We start from the raw sequence: 19940 nt of genomic DNA on the forward strand, positions 1-19940 counted from the left end.
TTTCCTCATTTTCATCTTTTTTTCCTCATGACAAGCCTAGGATATTGTAATGTAATGAACTATTTTAATGGTTCATATACAGTTATTTGTTATTCATATGGCTTTATGGAATTTTGTCCTTTTTTCAGTCTCCAGACATCATAACCAGCCATATTCCTCTGAGCAACATCACCAACCCCAGTCGGGTACTTTCTCTTGTTTTCTGCTCCTCCCTCTCTTCCCCACGTCCATCATTCATCTCTCAGTGTCCGGCCATCTGGCCAAGTCTGTGTAAAACTGACGAGCGGAGGGTGCAGCGCCCCCTGCAGTTTGTTTGGACAGCTAGCAGCAGTTCTAAGCTGATATAGAAGGCTGAAAACTCCCAAAACACCTGAAGCCCCCAAATGTCCGGTGCCAGGTGATGGCAGGCGATGATCACATTAGAGGGAGGGATTGTGCGACTGTTCCAGGAGGAAGGCCACCTAGTGGCAGCCCGTCACGTCTGCAGCCACACACCAGCTCACCCATTCAAAGGCTTGCGCTGGTTTTGGGAAATGCATGGAGTTTTGCTTTTCTGAATATGTTGTAGCTCTCGTTTTCCATCTTTAAACCTCCAGTAAACAACTTGATGCATCAACTGTGAGCTTCTGAAACTGATCCAAATCTCCCTGAATTTAAACCAACATGACATTAAAAAGGAAAAAAAAAAAAAAAGTAAGTACAGCTTTGCTTTGCATTTTCATAGTTCCAACAGTTCTGGGTTTAAAGGAAGAAACTGAAGAACAGAAACACTGACAAAACAATGTGATATCCACCTCCACTCTGCTGGAACATTAACCAACAGGCTGAATGATTTTTTACATCCAATGACCTAGACTTACACAAAAAAACAAAAAAACAAAAAAAAAAAAAAAACAGGCACAGGTGTCCAACACAGTTTCATCTAAAAATGTCAGACTTTTATCCAATTGAATTCCTCAAAAGCATTTGAAGATTTTCAACGATGGTATTGTACTCAACAGCAAAAAAAAAAAAAAAAAAAAAAAAACTGCAGCCAACTTTGCAGTATGTCAACGGGAAATGGGCCACTTTGTTCAGCATCATGATAACCTTATGTGGATTAAGACTTAACATCTTTTGTCCCAGAACTTCATGAACAATTCAAATTCCCAAAACAAATCATTGTTGTCCATTGTTTGAAGAAAACCTGGAGGCTGAAGATTTAATAATTACTTTTTGAGTTTACAGCTTGTTGGAAAAGCTGCTGTGTCATCTTGGCAAAAAGAGCAAATGAACTGTGATTTCAACATGAAACACTAAAAGCATCTAGATACAGACACAGACTCCGTTTTTGCGCTGAATACCTGTTGACGCCCTGATGTCAACTTTCCCTTTTGTGATGTGAACCATGTTCCCATCTCTGAAATCCACAGATGTTTTAACAGCCTGACATAAACCCCACCTCCATCATAACAACGCTAGAAACACTGCAAATTGAAATTAAAAAGCATTAAAAGATAATTATGAGACCATTAAAAAAAAAAGTTAGAGTACGTACACATGTAAGGCAAATATATAATCTGTTCTATAAACAATAAAACAAGTAGCAGGGAGCTGTAATCATTTCTCTTCATCTGTCAAATTCACATTTACATTAAAGGAGGAAAAAAAAAAAAAAAAAAAAATCACCATTTGATATCATCAGTACTTGAGTTGGATAAAGATGGATCTATCCACACAGCTGACTGCAGGAAGAGCGACGGCTGAACAGAACGGAGTGTGAACAATACAGTCTCAAATTTTTGTCCACAACGAGGCAAGACATCGAGCTGTGTGTTTAGTATTCATCTTGCTCACGCTGCTACATCTGTACCTGTGTGCGACTACGCCTCTCAGTGTTCATGCCTGTAAGTGAAGTGTGTGTCTGTGTGTGGGGAGACGGGAAGAGGCGGCGAGCGCCCGAGGCACGGTCCGCCTCGTTAAGCAGCGGGTCAGCCGAGCGAACGACAGTGAAGTCGGAGGCCAAACGTCTGAGCCTCATTAGCGTCTCCGCCCAGAGCACCTGCATCAGAGCACAACAGCCCTCCTCACAACCATTGTTTCTTCAAGTAATCCAGATTGATGATTCCAGTCCTGTAGTGTCACTGATGGTCGACTGATGGATGGATGTCAAGCGGATGGATGAACGGATGGATGCAGCTCGTCTGACAGGGAGGCGGAGGGGGGGTAGAGAAAGTCAGGAAGCACCCAAAGGGAGATGCAACGTAGGATCCCCCCCTTCCCAACTCCCCACCCCACTCAAGTGTTTGTTTTGTTTCCGTTGGGGGAAAGGAGGGGGGAGGGGGGAGGGTGGAAAGCAAACTTCAACCAGGTTGACGTGTTTCAGCACAAAAAAGCCACGACTTGCAAACACAGGGTAGAATTACTTGTAACAGACCGAATGACACTTGGAAGACAGCTCAGAAAAGGTGACGGAGGGGGAGTGAAGGGGGATGGAGAACAGTTTGGCAGACACAGCACCACCAAGTGGCCTCTGCTGGAAACGGTGACCAGGTATATGGGTGATTCCAATGCTGTACAATCGACAATAAGGTGGCGGGCACATGTTAGAAGCAGTAAAACCATTAAAATAAGGCAACTTTCAATGATCATGTCCGTACTGAGGGGGTGGTACAAGTCTTTTTTTTCTCCTCTCTTTTCATCATTTGGTTCTTTAATGTTTCTCCCCTCAATGTTCAGCCATAAAGTAAATGAAATTTCTAATTTTTTGCCTCTCAGCTGAGAGCACTTGGGGCTCTGTGGATGGAAATGTCAGTCGCTCGGTTCAAACCACTTTGGTCCGGTTGGATGTCAGGAGCAGCGCAGCCTCCATCCAGCTGCTAGTGGGGCTTTTCAGATGCTCAGTCTAGTTCAAACTATTTCCAAGTCTCCAATCCCACCACACGCCGAAGAAATAATAATCATTAATCTGAGATCTGGGCAGGGAATCAAATATCTTTCAGCCAGCAAGACAGTGATGATCAAAGCAGGGTCCCAGAAATGGAGAAGGGGGGGGGGGGGGGAATCAACATTAAAAAAAAAAAAAAAATTCCAGGATAGTAAAACGCCACTAAACCATCCACCGTGTGGACCGGCAATGGCCTATAAAAGAAAAAAATAAAAAATAAAAAATTTGTCTGACACCCCAAAAGGTTATTCATCCTCAAAAACCTAAAACTAATGAATAAACAGAGCCTTTTTAAATTATTTTCTTCCTTATTTTTCAAAAGTTGTCGTGGGGGACAAAAAAAAAAAAATTCTCATGCTTTAATTAAGAGCTGGAAGCCCCCTCCCCCCTCGTGTGGCACAGAGAGAACCGGCGACTTGCAGACGTAGTTGAGTTGATCTGTGCAGGCTGGCGTGTTTGTGGGGTTACTTCAGTGTCTTGGCATCTGGTGCAGGGTCAGCAGAGGGGGCGGGGGCTCTCTGGTTGGTGGGTTTGGCATCATCCTTGGCTGCGGGCCCCTGGGCGGCAGGGGCGGGGCTGGGGCCTGAGCTGGCCTGGCTGTGGGGCCGGCTCAAGGGCTGAGAGGGGTGCCGGCGGCGACCATCCCCGCTGGATGAGTGTCTTCTGCGGCCTCCTTCCTCCATAGGGGGCTAGAACCAGACACAAGCAGGGTGGAGATTGGATGGAGGTTGCTCATGTCAAGTTGTAATGTACATTACATTGTTATATAATAACTAAGTTAAATAAATAAATAAGTTAATATATATCTGCATTGTCAAGTGCATGGAAGCAACTGCTATTCCTTTTACTGAATATGTATTAAACAAATATCAATATATCAGTCTCAGAGGTCACATGACCCAGGTGATTGACAGGCAGCGTTGACCCCACAGTGTCATTTTGTCATTCAATTGAAATTAAAATTAATCTTATTTTCAAACAGGGTGTTATTCAGACATGAAATCTCCTGTTGGAGTTTAATTGGAATAAAAAAAGCCACAGAAAGCTGCAGCTGACAGATGATAATGAAATCAGTGGTGGCCACTTCAGGGACAGTTTGTAGAAAGTGATGTTGTTATTTCTTATCCAAACCGTTAGGGCACCATGTGGCACGTGTTTAAGTGAGAGTCCTAACAAGTAGCTTTTATAAAAATATTTCACTTACATCAATCCTGAAATCTTCCAGGCGTTTAAACCTTTTCAGACACTCCTGCAGTTTGGGATCGATCTCCAGGGTCTTGGCCTTGGAGTATTTAAGGAAGGCCCAGAACTTCTCCAGTCCATAAAGCTGGCCTGTGTGCAGGAGAAATGCAGTTAGGTGGGGGGTGAAAGTGAGCTCTTTTCTATAGAAGAGTGTAGGAAACCTCTGAGCAGAACATAAGACAAACACATCTTAAGGGTGAGGTAGTCCAGACAACCCCCAAATATCCATCCCAGCTTTGAGAGTTTGACTTAGTTACGTACTCACAGCAGTACAGAAGATATTTACTGCTCTGACCTGAACACAACGCTTGTTCTTACTGTTTAAATGTGTGCATTTGTATTTTTACTCCTGTGAATAGATTTATCAGAATTTATAGTCAAGTTGGAAGTTTGTCAGACTTACATGTTAATATTTCAATAACCATTAGAGATAAACACCTGGTGTCTCCTTAAAATCACCTGAACATCAGGAGGCCAACAACAGGAAAACTGAACCAGACACTCTGACATAATAAATATAACAGAACCTGAGCTCAGATGTTTTATTAGGAAAACATTGTGTCTCCTCTGATCCGCGGTCACTGCTGTTTCTGTCCGTTAACTTACCGGCCTCGTAGTCTTTCATGGTCTCCTCCTGGAAGTCCTTAAAGATGTCTGGCCTGAACTTCTTCTCTAGACCGTAGCTGTAGTACCTGAAGAGGCACTCCAATCCGTACCTGCAACATACACACAAACACACACACACACGTTACAGGAGACAGTTGGAAAGAATTGAACAACGGCAGTGTTTGGGGAATGGATGTGGTCGTGGCTTGGATACTAATCAGTACAAATACTATCAATGAATATTAGATTAAAAAGATTAAAAGGTTTAAAGAAGATCAATGGGCCACAGGCTTATATAAAATGATATTCATTACAAATGACTGGATACTGTGTACGCCTGCCTTTAAGACAGAATCCATCCATCACTGCTCAGGACTCTTACCTGTATCCTTCCTTCCCGTCCTCGACCACAAGCTGTCTGAACTCCTCGTACATCTTCCTGTTGAAGTGATCCCGCAGGAAAAATGACCAGAAACGGAAGAGTGTATTCATCTCCTGAGATTGGCCGATTCCCAGCCGCTTTCGCTCTGCGATTGGTCGAGAGGAGAGAGATAATGTGGAACTGGGTCATTTAAAAAATACGAGATGAATGGACAGAGGAAGAAGAAACGATCCAGTACCAGCTCACTGTTAATAAACACCGCTGGACAGTTTGAGCACGGAATAAATAATAAAATAGAGGAAGAAGAAAACGTGCGTGTACCATTTAGGCAGCGCCGGCGGTACTTGTGGTAAACGTGTTGCGTGAAGCCGTTCTCCTTGAGCAGCTCGTGTGATGGGTGCTGGAACTTGGGGAGGGACTGAGGCGTGCAGCCAATGTTACCCAGGGCAGGGGTGCCCTCTGATGGGCTGGCGTTAGAGCTGAAAGAGAGAGAGAGGTGGAGGAGCAGGTGGAGAACAGTTAGTCCTGAGTCTGGGGTTGTTTTCTGCTGTTTTAGTTTACATCCACAAAAGGAACAGACATTAAGGTGGAATGAACATAATACAGACAACTTTAAAGACACTACATGTAAAGCCCTAAATGCTGCTTTTGCACCACAGTCTGCTCCAACACATTCAACTGATTTAATATACTGTACTTCTTCCCTAAAGTAAGTGACGGTAGTGACTCACCTGACGGAGGCGGTACGGGAGCGATGCTCTCTGGAGTCCATCACCCAGCCCACGTGGCACTCCATGGGTGGGTTGGAGCTGTGTCGGGTCTTCCTCTTTCTGGGCGTCTGAAAAATTACAGATAAAAGTTTGTGAAGGATTTGTTAAGGTCGATTGCTGCAAATATTTACTTAAAACCTCGACGTCAGGTACAGAAGACACACTTCCACCTGGATAAGTCCGAGTTCACCCTCACTCGGCAGCCATCTTACCTTGGCATCGACAGGCCGACTTTCCTTCACCACTGGGTAGAAGCGCGGCGTCATGGTTGCGTCCTTCCTGTGAGGGGTGCGAGGCGTGCGGGGCGTCCGGGCACTGCGGTAGTTGGGTGAATCAGGCACGGTAGTTGGGAGCGAGCGAGCTATTGACGAGGGTTCAGGGGCCCCGAACAGTTTGTTTGCCAAAGCGTCTGTGGGGACTGAGGATGTGAGGCAAGAGATGAGTTACATAAATAAATAAATCAAAGACAGAAGCAGCTTCTCCAGAACTGCTAACAAGTTTCACGGCTCCTCAAACTGGACCATTTTCAAAGCAACTGTCTTAAGACTGTAAAAGTAACTTGATATACTTCACTTTTATCTCAGCAAGCCTGAAATAAAACTCTTTAAAGTCATTGAGAGATAATCTAATGTCACAGCATCAGTGATCTAATAGCTTCATTTATTTCTCAGTGTGAAAACTCTGTCACAAGGCTTAGGATTGATGGTTGTTACCAAGCGAACACGACGACAGAAAGATGAAGGAGCGGGGCGTTGGTGAGTTTAATCAATGTGGATTTATGACTTTATAAGCTCCATTTAATGCCAGAAAAACAAGAGCCTTTTCATTAGGAATGAGAGCAGCTGCTGAAAACCAGGAGGAGTTATCAGAAGACAAACAGCACAGTGCCAAAGTAAACACTGTGTTGGCCTGATTTTGTTTCTGGAACTTGTGTTTCAAAAGGTTTTATGTTGAAGGACTAGATGGTTATTTTTGAATAAAGAGAATCACTGGCATCAGAGAGTGTTGCATCATGAAGTGTCTGTAACCTTTCCGTTTCTAGACTGACGAGTTCCTACAAGATGAGTTAGTCCAAGTGTAGAAGACCAGGTTTAGCCTAGAGACATGTGTGATGGTTTGTATTATGTGTTTTGCTGCTGCAAAGCAAAAACGTCTCCTGACATGTATACTGCAGAGAGGGAGTGAATCAAAAATTACTGCCGTCACTGAATGTCATGATGGGTCCAAACAAACTGTCTGGAAAGTGCTGACAGCGACTAAGACACGGCACAAAATGTATTTCTCATGCTCACAGTCGTCTTATACTCAGGCCCACACAGTGTAAGATAAGACCACGTTTCTATCAGATTTATCATCTGTTTTTGCAGTGACGTGTTTCGCTGGGAGGTGTTTAGGTGTGTGAGAGGTGAAGAGGACAAGAAACTGTGCAACGGGAAATACTGCCATAAAAACCTCTTTGACAGCAGTTTACCATCTTAAAATGGAGAACTATCAACTTGTGAACCCTGGTCATGTGTTGGATCTGTCAGTGTAGGTTGTTCCAAAATGTGTCATTGAGTAATTGTTATAGAACTGAAGAGGTAAAGGCAAATGGGTTTTCACATTAAACTAGTAAATATTTCAGAAAGGTCAGAAAAAAATACAATGTTTTGTGTAGATTAAATATGCTTTGTCTCCTTTTGTGACCGCCAGGTTTATCTTTGAGTCACTTAGAGGGGTCCGGATCCTGAGGTTTTACATCATTACCATCTTACTGGAGAATAAATATTGCTCCACGACGTCATAGTTTAAACTTAGATTCACCTTCTCTGTGTTTCCAAGTAAAGACAAAAAGTCGATTAGCTAAGTGCACAATGTGTTTGTTTTGTGTATCTTTGTGTGTCTCTGTGTCCTTACTCTGCTGAGGTCGTGGGGGGCCTGGTGGGACTTCCTGGTTGGGGTCGACAGGAGGTTCTGGGGTCAAGCAGTCAAACTCTTCGCGGCTGATCAGGTGGACCTTCTTGAAGTTCTCCACCTCTTGCTGTGAAAGGGAGAGAATCCAGAGTTAATGTGGTGACAGGTGGGAAAACATCTTCCTCTTCCTACAACTCTACAGGGAAAAATACTTAGGTAGGTTGGGATCTGAGGGGTGAGTTAGCATTTTAGATGTAAATGGTGGAATGTGCCAAGTGTTGGGTGAATAGTCCTATTGGAGCCCAATTTGTTAACATTCATTTCACTGTAACCTGTGAAACCAAACCCTCAGTAAAAACAATTACGCACTGATGAAACTGTATCTTTACCAAAGTACTTAAAGACAGTAAAAAGTCCATGAAAAAAAACAAAAAAAAAAAGTGGGGACATTAAATCATCGACAGACCTTATCTGCAGCAGTCTGGAGATTGAGATGCAGCAGCAAAACATGGCTGCCAAAACCACTCTTTTCACCTTCATGTTTGGTGTCTGTAACTGTTCTGACACGACTTCACCAACCAGCTGGCTCACACATCAACACAAACCCTGAACCTTCCACAAGTAAAGACCTCACAATAGTTACTAGTCCTCCTTCAACAACAGCTTATTTTAACATCATACCGCAAACACACAACGAGGCCTTATCAACCAGTCCTCCAGTTTTCAACTGTGTCACAAAGACGATCAAGTGAAACTCACGCTCGCCCCTTCATTCCACCAAGTATCCTCAGGTCTCTGAGCGTCCATCTTTGTCTCCCCCTGCAGCCCGTCACTGCGACCCCTCAGGCCGGGGCCTTGTATGTGGGGTTTATTTATAAACAAGCGTCCTCTATTCCACACGCCGCTGGATGTGTGCCGGTGGGCACGTGAAGGTCCCACAAAGAGTTCAACAATGCTACAATGGGCAGCAATGACAACAAAACAAAACAAAAAAAAAAAACTTTCTGTTCTGTGTCGGGCTTCCATGTCCAGAAACAGCTCCAAGTGATGAAGAATGAATGTCCTCATCACCAGGCCTTGGGCAGAAACACCACCAAAACCACAATGAGGTGACGTAGAAGCTGTCAGAAGGGCCGGCCTTGAGTTTCGCTTCACTACAGCTCGTTATTCAACTCTCACACTCTCTGATACTCAGACGTTCTGGTTGAGTCCCCATTTTATCTACAGTGATTTCTGTCTTTTTATGACCAAAAAATCTGGAATTTCTGTTTATTTTGATTATTTAATTTAAAAAATTTGATTTAAAAATTACAATTTCAGCACAAACACAGCATATTATTTATTTATTTTTTTTTTTTTAAACAGACTGTGTTGCCTCATCAGCAGCTCGTTCGTGCATTTACTGTGAATGTGGTTTTCAGTATCTATTTGAAACAAAAAATGGTTTAAACTGCTCTGTTCCTTTCAAGAATTTTTTTTTTGTTGAGAATCATTAAAAAGCAAAAACACTATCTCACAATTACATCTGCAAACTGGATGTAATGTTGAAGAACAGGATCTGCTTTGTCCATTATGTGAATTAAGTAAAGCAGAAAATGAGGTTTCTTTTGTTTTGTGTTGTCCTTTGTATCATAAACTTCAGAAAGAGGTTGTTCAGAAAAACTAAAAAAAAGTTTATTTTGAAGATGCTGAAAATCTGAAAAACGCAGACACATGCTCTTGATTTTGAGTATTTGGATAAGAAAAGTGTTTTATTCCAGGGCCTTTATACCGTTTTCCTACATGAAACATGTTTTTAACCTTTTTACCCCTTCCATTCAGTAACTACCTACAGTGTGAGGTTTGTTTCTGTGTCACCAGACGCTGTTATTTTATAAATAAAAATAAGCCCATGTGGGGGTTAAGCCCATGTGGGAAGGATTGTTTTAAAGGGATAAAACAAAAAAACAATCATTCATTTAAATAAGGGTCCACAAGAATCGACTGAATTGAGGCGTCTCCTAACATTAACGTTATTGTCATTGGTGACAAAACCAGACAATTACTTTAAGATTACAAAAGATTTTAAGTTGAAACAGCTGACAAATGCATACCAAAGGGTTCAAACACAAGTTGCATGTACGTCACAAACCCTTTCACATCATCAAACACGACAAACAGCCTCACCTTGATGGTGGCGTACTCGGGCTCGTACGTGTCGTCCCACAGGTCCTGCTCATAGTAGAAGAGCCCGTCGTTGATCACCTTGACCAGCTCGCTGGTCAGCTTTGCACGCGATGTGTGGTGTCCCGTGCGGTCTCCGCCCGGGTGCTTTCTCAGGTAGGGTGGCGTCTGCGTCACAATCAGGATCTTGTTGACGTCGTGGTCGTCGATCTCACCGTCCGTCTCCTCATCCGACCAGTCGGTGAAGGTGTTGCGCCGTCCGTCCATCTGCTCCATCTCCTCGTCGAACATGAAGTCCAGCTCCTCGGGTTCGTCCTGCTCCACTCCGCCCTGACAGAGTTCAAAGTTAAAATACTCTCAGCTTCTCAATTGTGAGGATTTACAGCTTTTCTCTGGTTTAGATCCTTGTTAATCAAATATCATGAAGAAATTAGGAACCTTAAGATGTCACCACAACATAACATTTAATAACCTTAATGATTAAATCGACAAAATAATAGAGAAATGAAAATCATTAGTTGCAGCATTTAAAAAAAACCAAATACTTGTAGTCTAAAGTTTGGTTCTTAGGGGAATAACCAAGAAAAGAGAGTTCAAACACACCTTATTTCCTGAGGTAGCAGGGGAGGGCGAGGAGCCAGGCGGTGGCACCGGGGAGCGAATCAAGTCATCCTTCTCCTTCTGCTGCTGCTGGAACGAGGGGGCCTTCATCAGTCAACCAACACCAAGCACACAGGAGCAGGAAGGAGGAGGTGGTGGTGGATGGGGAATGGGGGATATGGAAAGAAGGGAATGGATGGAGGAATGGAGACCAATGTAGTAAGTAAAGGATGAGGTGAGGAGAAGGCAAACTGATTTTACTGTGGTTTGACAGCTAAACAAACAACAAGGGTTCGATGCTGACATTTTAAAGGCTGCTGCATGTGGCTGTGAGGATGAAATTCATTGGTTGTTGACGGCCACCTGCCAGCTGAGCTCTGAACTTTTAATTTTTGAAAAATGTACAGCAATTTTAAATTTCAATGACAAAATTTCCTTTAAGCAACCCTAACCCTCTTGTCTGATTTTACATGAATACACATTTCTGCTGGCAAGTGGCCACAAGGCATCACGATTCATGGAAAAACCACTGAATGGAAAACTTAATATAATGATCATGGAAATGAGTGACATTATAGATGATCAATGATCTGTATCATGGACATTAATGTTCAAAAACTTTAACGACAGATGCTCCTGAAGCTTCACTGCCTTAAACCTTCTTAAAACGTTTCGGTTGGACCTGAACTTCACCTTCTCTGAGCTGACCTTGGGTCTGGCCGGGGAGGGTCTGGGCCTCTTCTTGACCTCAATCCAGGACTCAGAGTCCAGGTCCGGGAGGCTGGCGGAGAGGCCCTTGGGCATTGTCTTGAGGTTGGAGATGTCTGGTTCGGTCTTGGTCTTTTGCTTCACTGGTGTGGAGGCCCTGGGAGACCCTGTGGCAAACACAAAGGGTCACACAAAAACATTTTACATGGTACCAATGATGCTTCTTGTGATAGATTTGAAATCACAAAATGTCATATTTGTCTCTTACTGAGACCTAAAAGTCAAAATCTGCCAGTGCAGTAAAATCAGTTTCATCAGTTTCATTAACAGGAGCTCAGCAGCTCACCTCTGGGCTCCTCGGTCATTTGTCTTGGGACAAACTCAGGGCAGTTGATGAGCTGGGAGAAGTCAGTGTGGGTGTGGTTAGGCATGGTCAGGCCCGGCAGAGGCCACTTCTCAGGGTCCACCTTCCGACGGATCTTCATGTCGATCAGCTCCACTTCCTTACTGTCCTTCAAAGCCTGACAGGAGAGACGGCGGGTCAGGGACAGAATACAGGGTGATCTTACTGCTGTCCACAGACATGCAGTGATACAGTTATGGAGCAGAAGTGTTCACACTGTTCAAAGAAAATGTGCTTCAGGTGTCTTCTACTTGAGAAGACGACATCTTTTTTTTTTTTTAATGAAGAGCTAAAGGGAGAGTGATTTGCTTTTAGATGAACTTCGGAGTGTGAAGAAAAGGTTGTTCAGGATTCAGATGACTACATGGTACACACGGTACAGCTTAACTTTTACCTTTTTGACCTTGTTTCTGTGATTTTATACATTTCCCGCAAAGTGTCCACACAGGACCTGATTTAGCTCATATCATCATATCAGATTATCCGTCTGCATCTTCACTGGTCAATCTTTAATCAAGAGAATCAACGAGTCAAAGAAGTGCTCACTTCCAGAATGAGGCTGATGTCGGTGGTGAGGGCCTGCACTCTGTGGAAACTGGCGATGAGTCCGATGGGCAGGAAGCCCTCCTGATCCATCTTCCGCCGCAGGAAGAAGTCCCGCTCCAGGTTGTCCAGGCTAAAGTAATACTCACTAAGAGGCGAGGACACGAGGCATGTGAGAGAAACAAAGACACAAACGAAGGGTTCTCATTAAAATAACTCAGACAGGGAATTAAAACAGGAGGAGACTGTACACGACTGCAGTACTAAGAGAAAACACATCTTCTGAAAACTTTAGACACAGGCTGGTTTTCAACTGTCATGTGTAACTAAAAACTTTCTGAGGAACCACTAATCAAAAGCAGAAGATCTGACTCTTTACAACAGATTTAAAGTGAAGGGAGCGGTGAGTGCAGACAAGGAAACTGTTCCACTCCTGCAGTCAGGTGCCAAAAAATGAAAAACTACTGTCTCAACACACACACACACCGTGTTGTTATCTGGCAAAGACTGAATGCAAATGTTGTGGGTAAAGGCCTGAATTTATTTTCTCCGACTCTCTGTCAGACTGGCCTTCGTTTTTTTGGGCATTTCTGCTTTTGTGGGATAGCAGCTGAGGCACAGGCAGAAAATGTGGGGGGAGAGAGAGAGAGGGAGGGATATGACACGGTCTGACACATTTTGTTAGACAGACATTTGATTTATGGGAGGTCAAGCCAAATGTGGCGCCTCTACCATGCTGCAAAAATATGGGAATTTCTGACTTTGTTTTACCTTTTAGATCTACTGAATAGAAAGTTGTTTTTTTGCTTTGATCACATTTTAGTTTCTTCTTTTGCTCTGATAATGTGACAAAAGCCTAATCAGGTTGCGATAAGGACCACGATAAACAGGGTAAACAGCACTGTCTTTTTTCCCCCCACATATTCTTCCTCCTTGTCAAAACCTGGCATCTACGTTACCCACAATGCAACTCGGCCGTGGACAGTTCAGCCAAGACTTTCTACAACTTTTTTTTTTTTTTTACATTTACAGTCGTGCTTCTCCAAGAGGGCCAGATCACAGCACAGAATGAGACAAACACAGGTGTCACAGATTTTTACTGTTTTGTCCTTATTTCGTTTCAATGCTGAGATCAGAGTTGTGAAAGTTCTCTCCATTGATCTTTAGTCAGAGAAGAGACATGAGTTGCTCATCACTTCTACAGCACCATCACAGGTCACATCTGACTGCAAACCTTCAACGCAGTGAAGACTCGGTCGACTTTGTTACAATGTTCCAGGTTTCAGTGTCGTCTCTGTGTCGCTGCTATAAGACAGAAGATAAACTTACATCTGTCTCTTGATGTAGTCCTTCAGCAGGTCCTGGTCGACGGAGTAAAGGTCGTTGCTGCTCATGTTGTCGTAGTAGTAGGTCACAGAGTTGCCGAACTTCTGGCCATAGGGTCCGTCTTTCATGTCATAGGACTTGTAGCCGTAGTGGTAGTCGTAGTGGCCTGGAAGGGACAGACACAGTGGGTTAGACGGACAGGCAGAGATTTAGGTCACTCTCACGCTGCACTGAGTCAAGTGACAACACCATATACACTGTAAGTAAATATGAGGACAGCAGTTTGCATTTGCTGTTTCAATGCTGTTCAGTTATTTTCAAAAACAAAACTGCTGACGGTAGTTTTCCATCTTCAGGTGCTTCTCATCCAGTTTGTCTTTTCATAATGTCCTCCTCCTTTGATTAATCTTTTTCTGCTAAACCAACGTGATTTGTTTTGCAGCTTGTTTAAGACCACTGATTAGTAATCGATGAGTTAACATCGTGTTGCTAAATTATCAACATTTCGGTTAAATATAACCAGGGGCAGTTGGATTAAATTACAAGGAGATAAATTACCCAGATTTAAAAAGCAGTGAGTCTGACCATTCCTTTATAGAAAAATTATCAGCCACAATTCAATTTTTAAAAATTTGAGGAAAGGCAGCGGGATGTGTGAGAGAGGCCGAAAAAAAAAGATGACGGAAATAAAACTTACTCTTGTATTTGAATTTTTTTTATGTATAGTATAAAAATATACATCCAGTGAGGATGAAAAGATTGAATTCAATAGGCTTCCTGTATGGTGGCTGTGGTTCCAAGAAAAACAGGAAAATGTCTAAAAATGTAGCCATAAAAATGAACAGAGTGAAGGTAGTCAGCTTAAAAAAAAAATACAGAATGTCTTTTCACTGAAGTTCATCTGCTCAGCATTAACGTCTCTACAACGCTGCTGAAAGTCAACGTGTCCTCTAGACAATCACTTCTGATTCCTCTTTGTTTTCTCTCACACTTTTCTTCCCTCTTATACAGTTTGAAAAGGTAGCAGTGTTTTCTCTCCCTCGGTCTGGGGAGGGGGGGTGAGGAAGGAGGAGACAGAAAACAAACAGAGGGGGAGTAAAGAAGAGTGAGAGAGGGGGAGAGGGTAAGGGAAGGCAATGTGTATGAAAAGAGCGAACAACAGGGACGAGAGCGGGGAGAGTCCTGCCAAAACCAACAGGACTTCGTGGAAACCTGCTTCTCCTGCTGGATCCAAGGCCTTCCCTCATTCCAACACTCTGGTTGTTATTGCACATTTTTGTTTTTGCTGTAGCCTCGGTGGGGCCTGGTCAGGGTCACCAAGCTCCCAGTTTGAGAGCAGAATCAGCCCCAACACAACCAAACCTGCACAGGACACACAAAGCTACGGTTGTGCTGGATTGGCCGGATATCGTTTTGTTAAGCCTGCTTGATTTTAAACCTTTCTATCTTGTAGCAATAAGAGGAGAGATTAGAGATGATTAAATTAGTAGTTTGACATTTTGGGAAGTAAGATAAGAGTTACACGAGATGATCGATACCCCTCTCATCTTGGGTAATCAGTGGCAGTCAAGTCCTGTGTGTTCAAATGGGGCTTTAAGCATCACCCCGCCACTCACATCATCTCACCTCTTTTACATTTTAGGTTGTAAACGTTGAGCTGCTGTTTTGTGTGAGGACATGTTAAGTTTCCTCAGAGAGAGAGAGAGAGAGAGAGAGAGAGAGAGAGAGAGAGAGAGAGAGAGAGAGAGAGAGAGAGAGAGAGAGAGAGAGAGAGAGAGAGAGAGAGAGAGAGAGAGAGAGAGAGAGAGAGAGAGAGAGAGAGAGAGAGAGAGAGAGAGAGAGAGAGAGAGAGAGAGAGAGAGAGAGAGAGAGAGAACTCGTCTCTTTTCTCTCTTTCTACAGCAAAACAGTGACGCTGTGTGTTTAGCTACAGAATCAACCCACCCTGACGTGCCTATTTTGGGAAGAGTGTTTGTGTTTCTAAAGAACTGCAAAGTGACAACTTACTGACAGTATGTTGAGGTGTCTCATCTTCTTATCAAGGCAGTATTTATATCATTATCAGTGTTTATATCTACATGGTAACTTAACTCAGCCTGAAGGTTAAATAGATGTTTGTTCTGTTTTTGCACGTTGATGCTGAGATCAGAGGTGTGTAGGTTCTCTCCAGTGATATTTAGTCAGAGAAGAGACATGAGGAGCTCATCACTTCTACAGCACAACTGCAGGTCAAAACTCTTCTTCTAAAGTAGGAAGAGTTGGTTTAACTCTGCTTCACCGAACAGCCTTCATTTTATTACTAAGATACACAGTGTAGAAGGTCTGAGCTTATGATCATGTGTCCATAGTACACTGTGTGTATATGATGTATGAATGTCCCAGGGTTGTTAATGTTGGAGTATAAACATCGCAGAGACACATTCTTGCCTGCTAACTAAAAACGTTTCCAGTGGTAACAGACACACAAGCAGCACAGTGGTGAAATCCTCACCAGCATCTGTCTGCCAGCACTGTTTCAGGAAATAAAAAAAGAGGCTGACGACCACATGAGAAAGGCCAAGAAAAGAAAGTTCTATTTTAAGACGTTTTCTGAGGACTGTATTTTTAATGTTTTACGTGTGTGTGTGTGTGTCTGTGTGTGTCTGCGTATGAGTGAATAAAAAAAAAGAAACATACTTCTCCCGCCACCTCTGCCTCGTCCCCGGCCTCTTCCTCTTCCACGTCCGCGACCTCTGAACCCTCCGCGGAACGGCGCCCCTTCGCTCTTCACGCTGGACACCTCGTCGTGATCATCGCGCCACTCCCGCTCGTACTTTTGACTGTGCCAGTCTGCAGGGAAAACAACCATAACCTTCATGTGCGCACAAACACATCAACACATTGGACCGGCAGATCAAACCTAACAGCAACTGGAGCTGTGAACGCTGTTCCTTTGTTATTTATAACTTGTAAAATTATGCAGAAGAACAGATCAAATGTGTGTTGATACATTTTGTTTCCTCTGCGAATGTGAGACACCAACTTATTTACACATGTGCATTTAAGCAGTTAAGCTGTCAAAAGCAGAAGCAGCAGATTAGTGGGAGCAAAAACAGATCTCTCCACATCCTGCTGAGTCACGCACACTGCCTCAATCAGCTAATGCAGTAATGTGCATCGATAGATCACCAGCTATGGATGCAGTCATGCAGACACTGTCAGTAGAAGAGAAAATCTGCTGTCCCGAGCTTTCACACGTCAAACAGCGCTAGCTAAAATTAATTCCAGGCGTTTCAAGCTTCATGTAAGACCAGCTGGTGGGATTTCTGCACCTCCATTCAAACTCATTTTCAGAGTCTGACACCTACAGCACATGACCTGACAAACATACGCCTCGCTTTCCCTCACGTCATCACGTAGTGCTGACGTCACAGACTCACCTCTGAGGTCGTTCCTGGCGTTGGGAGGGAGGCGGGGGTTTTCGTTCTGTCTGCTGTTGTTCCTGGAGGCCGAGCGCTCCCTGGGACCCTCGGACTTCACCTCGATCATGAGGGGAACCCACTTCTGCTTGTTTCCTGTTTGAAACAACAGCAAGAGGCAACACGGTTAGAAAGGAAAATCATGAATTCATTCATCTAGTCCCTAATTCACTTTTAAAGTTTTAAGTCTTTTCATAAAACTGCTTTCATGAACAGACTTTTTAAAGCTCCTTCAAAACCTAATTTTGCACTGGAATATATTACTGTAGCATTGTAAGGTGAACTTCTCAGCCAAACTAAAGTGGATTTTCTCTCTTTTCTCTCTTTTCTTATCAAAAGCAGCCAAATGAAAATCGTTCTGGCTGCAAGTAATAAGAACTGCTGCCGAACACTGGCTTCAAAGAATCCCCCTACTGTCGATCATTTGAATGACACTCTTAACTTTGTTTTAACACCCTTCTACAACAGGAAGAAAAGAGATGCTGGATGAAATGAGACTATTACTCTCAAGAAACAGAAACTCATTAAGACCTTTTTTGCATCTTTCCTTTTTGTTTTCAGTACTAAGGGACAGTAGCACCTAAATACCCCTGTATTCAGTTATACCACCTACACCATCCTAACCCTAACTGATGATCCCATCCTGGTCCAGGTGTCTATGATAAATGTAAAATGGTATTAAAAAATTAAAAAGCCTTAAAAAAAAAAAAAAAAAAAAAAGTAACTACCTAACTACATATAAAACTTTAACTAAATTTAAGTCTTTTTGAGGCCTTCAAGCTTTTATTGCCTAATTTTTAAACAGATAAACTCTCTCAAGCTTCTTACTGCCCTGAAAACAGTCAGTGTATACATACATCTTATTTCTTTTCTTAATATGTATATCTAACTTTTTTTTTTGGCTTCAGGATTTTTATCATCGCTGTGCTGAGTCCGTTGCTGGTGAAGCAGCACTGACACGGCTGCAGTACCTGTGTTGGCCAGCAGGCTGCGTCAGTGATCTGCCATCTAAAATAACAGCAGCTGTGTGTGGATGTTTGGGTCAGTGTGTGACAGACACCACAAGCAATGAGAGAGAGAAAATGACGGCCACTTTTAAGTGACGTGGCCCTGCGTCTGTCAGCTGACTGAGAAGGTAAGGCGGAGAGACAGAGGGAGGGAGGCAGAGGAGAAAAGAGAGAAAACAGAAGAATATGGATGTGCAGACGACAGAGGTCAAGACAACATGTAAAATACTGCTCCAGTAATATCAGAGCAGCTCACTACAGTTTACACAGTAACAAATCATTTGACAGCAGCAACGTCAGACAGCAAGAGAGGTGCTGCTTCAGAAATCCAACCGACACCGGCCCATGAGTCCAGGAGAGACACAGACAGACAGACAGACAGACAGACAGACAGACAGACAGACAGACAGACAGACAGACAGACAGACAGACAGACACACACACACACACACACACACACACACCATCAACAACAGTTCAACATCTAAAGAGTAAAACTTGGTCACAAGCGACTAATTTATTGTTTAAAATCTGACTTAAATCTGCCTGTACGCTCTGTTCAATTTATGTGTTTTGCTTCAATGCTGAGATCAGAGTTGTGAAAGCTCTCTTCATTGATGTTTAGTCAGAGAAGAGACATGAAGTGCTCATCACTTCTACAGCACGTCTGCAGGGTTCACTAACACAAAGTTTTGGTTCTACTGTCGCCTTGAACTTGACATTAAAATATATAGAAGGAACAGTATGTCATCAGATCAAAGTTTAGGAAAATGATGTCGTTGCCCTTTCATAGTGTGTTTCAGTGTTGATGTCACTGTGAATTGTTAATGTCTGAGCATCAGTGTCACAAAGACACTAAAAAAAGTTCCCTGTGGTGACACAGACACACAAACAGCTCAGTGGTGAAATCCTCACCAGCGTCTTTCTGTGCCAGTATTGTTTCAGGAAATAAAAAGAGAGGCTGAAGACCACCAGAGAGACAGGAAGTCCCCCCACTACGAACCCAATATTCGTCACTGAGGGTAACCATATTGTGAAGGTCAGAAAACACTCGTAGTCTGGCCTGGCTGGTGTGGATTAAACTTTTTATTGCTGCCAAAACTGCAACCCGCCGGGACAAACCTCAACTCAGTCATCTGCTGAAGGCTCAAATTCAAAAAAGAAGCAGAATCTGACTTCAAGTGCGAATACCTTGTGCTTGCACTGCTCGCATCTGGAGTAAACATGTCAATAATGTGGGAAAAATTATATTTCACATAAACCATTTAACAAAGCAGTTTAGTGAAAGGCTTTTTCTTCTTTTAGAGGTACAAAACAATGACGTCCACTGTTACATCAGTTTAAAGGAGCTGTTAAGTATTTCCTCCAGCTTAGTTTAACTGACACCATGACGACAGTTAACCAAGGATTATTAGCTTCAGTAGTCAGTCACAAACCTGGACTTTTTTATGACTAACAAAGCTAATTATGAAAAAACCCTCAGAGAAAGATGATGATTGAAACAATACCAAAAAAAAAAAAAAAAAACCCCAGTCTCAAAACCCCCAGTCTCAGCTGGAAAGTGAAAGTCTTTGAGGAGCTGGTTAAGTTGGATAAGAGATGAATGTTAATAGTTTCTTTAGTAAGTACTAGAAAATACTTTTTAGAAGTGGAAAAATTACTAAATGACCAAATACAGAAATGGTCCAGAAAGACTGAATAAGACTAAGTATATACTTTGTGGTTAACGCTGCACTTCTCACCAGAAAAACTTAAGTCATGGATGAAATGTAGAGACCTTCGCTCGTCAAAGATTCTTACCACTTGTGGAGCAAACACTGGCCTGAGGACGGTGCCAGTGGAAAGTCCATGTTTGTTACCGAAATCAGAAATCCTCTGTACACTGGCCCTTTAATGACATCTCAAATCAAAGC

The 19940-nt window shown here is 43.0% G+C and overlaps 1 protein-coding gene across 4 annotated transcripts in view; it reads right to left on the reverse strand.

Moving 5' to 3' along the window:
- Window positions 1-2658: 2658 nt before the first annotated feature.
- Window positions 2659-19940, reverse strand: part of larp1 (La ribonucleoprotein 1, translational regulator) — a 50762-nt gene continuing 33480 nt past the window's right edge. For 2 of the 4 annotated variants that reach the window (XM_071460982.1, XM_071460985.1), the window contains 16 exons: window positions 16982-17116; window positions 16239-16391; window positions 13566-13728; window positions 12240-12384; window positions 11637-11811; window positions 11276-11457; window positions 10586-10687; window positions 9986-10312; window positions 7823-7946; window positions 6139-6344; window positions 5888-5994; window positions 5478-5635; window positions 5157-5301; window positions 4775-4884; window positions 4131-4258; window positions 2659-3615 (listed from right to left, as the gene is read on the reverse strand). In XM_071460982.1, the coding sequence (XP_071317083.1) occupies window positions 3391-3615; window positions 4131-4258; window positions 4775-4884; window positions 5157-5301; window positions 5478-5635; window positions 5888-5994; window positions 6139-6344; window positions 7823-7946; window positions 9986-10312; window positions 10586-10687; window positions 11276-11457; window positions 11637-11811; window positions 12240-12384; window positions 13566-13728; window positions 16239-16391; window positions 16982-17116 (2585 nt within the window). In that variant the 3' untranslated portion in view covers window positions 2659-3390. The remainder of the gene's footprint in view (window positions 3616-4130; window positions 4259-4774; window positions 4885-5156; window positions 5302-5477; window positions 5636-5887; window positions 5995-6138; window positions 6345-7822; window positions 7947-9985; window positions 10313-10585; window positions 10688-11275; window positions 11458-11636; window positions 11812-12239; window positions 12385-13565; window positions 13729-16238; window positions 16392-16981; window positions 17117-19940) is intronic. The other 2 variants (XM_071460983.1, XM_071460984.1) reach the window with 2 other exon arrangements.

The sequence above is a fragment of the Trachinotus anak genome, unplaced genomic scaffold, assembly GCF_046630095.1.
Source record: "Trachinotus anak isolate AG129_WGS33_773 ecotype Australia unplaced genomic scaffold, CSIRO_AGI_Tana_v1 ptg000024l, whole genome shotgun sequence".
NCBI lineage: Eukaryota > Metazoa > Chordata > Actinopteri > Carangiformes > Carangidae > Trachinotus > Trachinotus anak.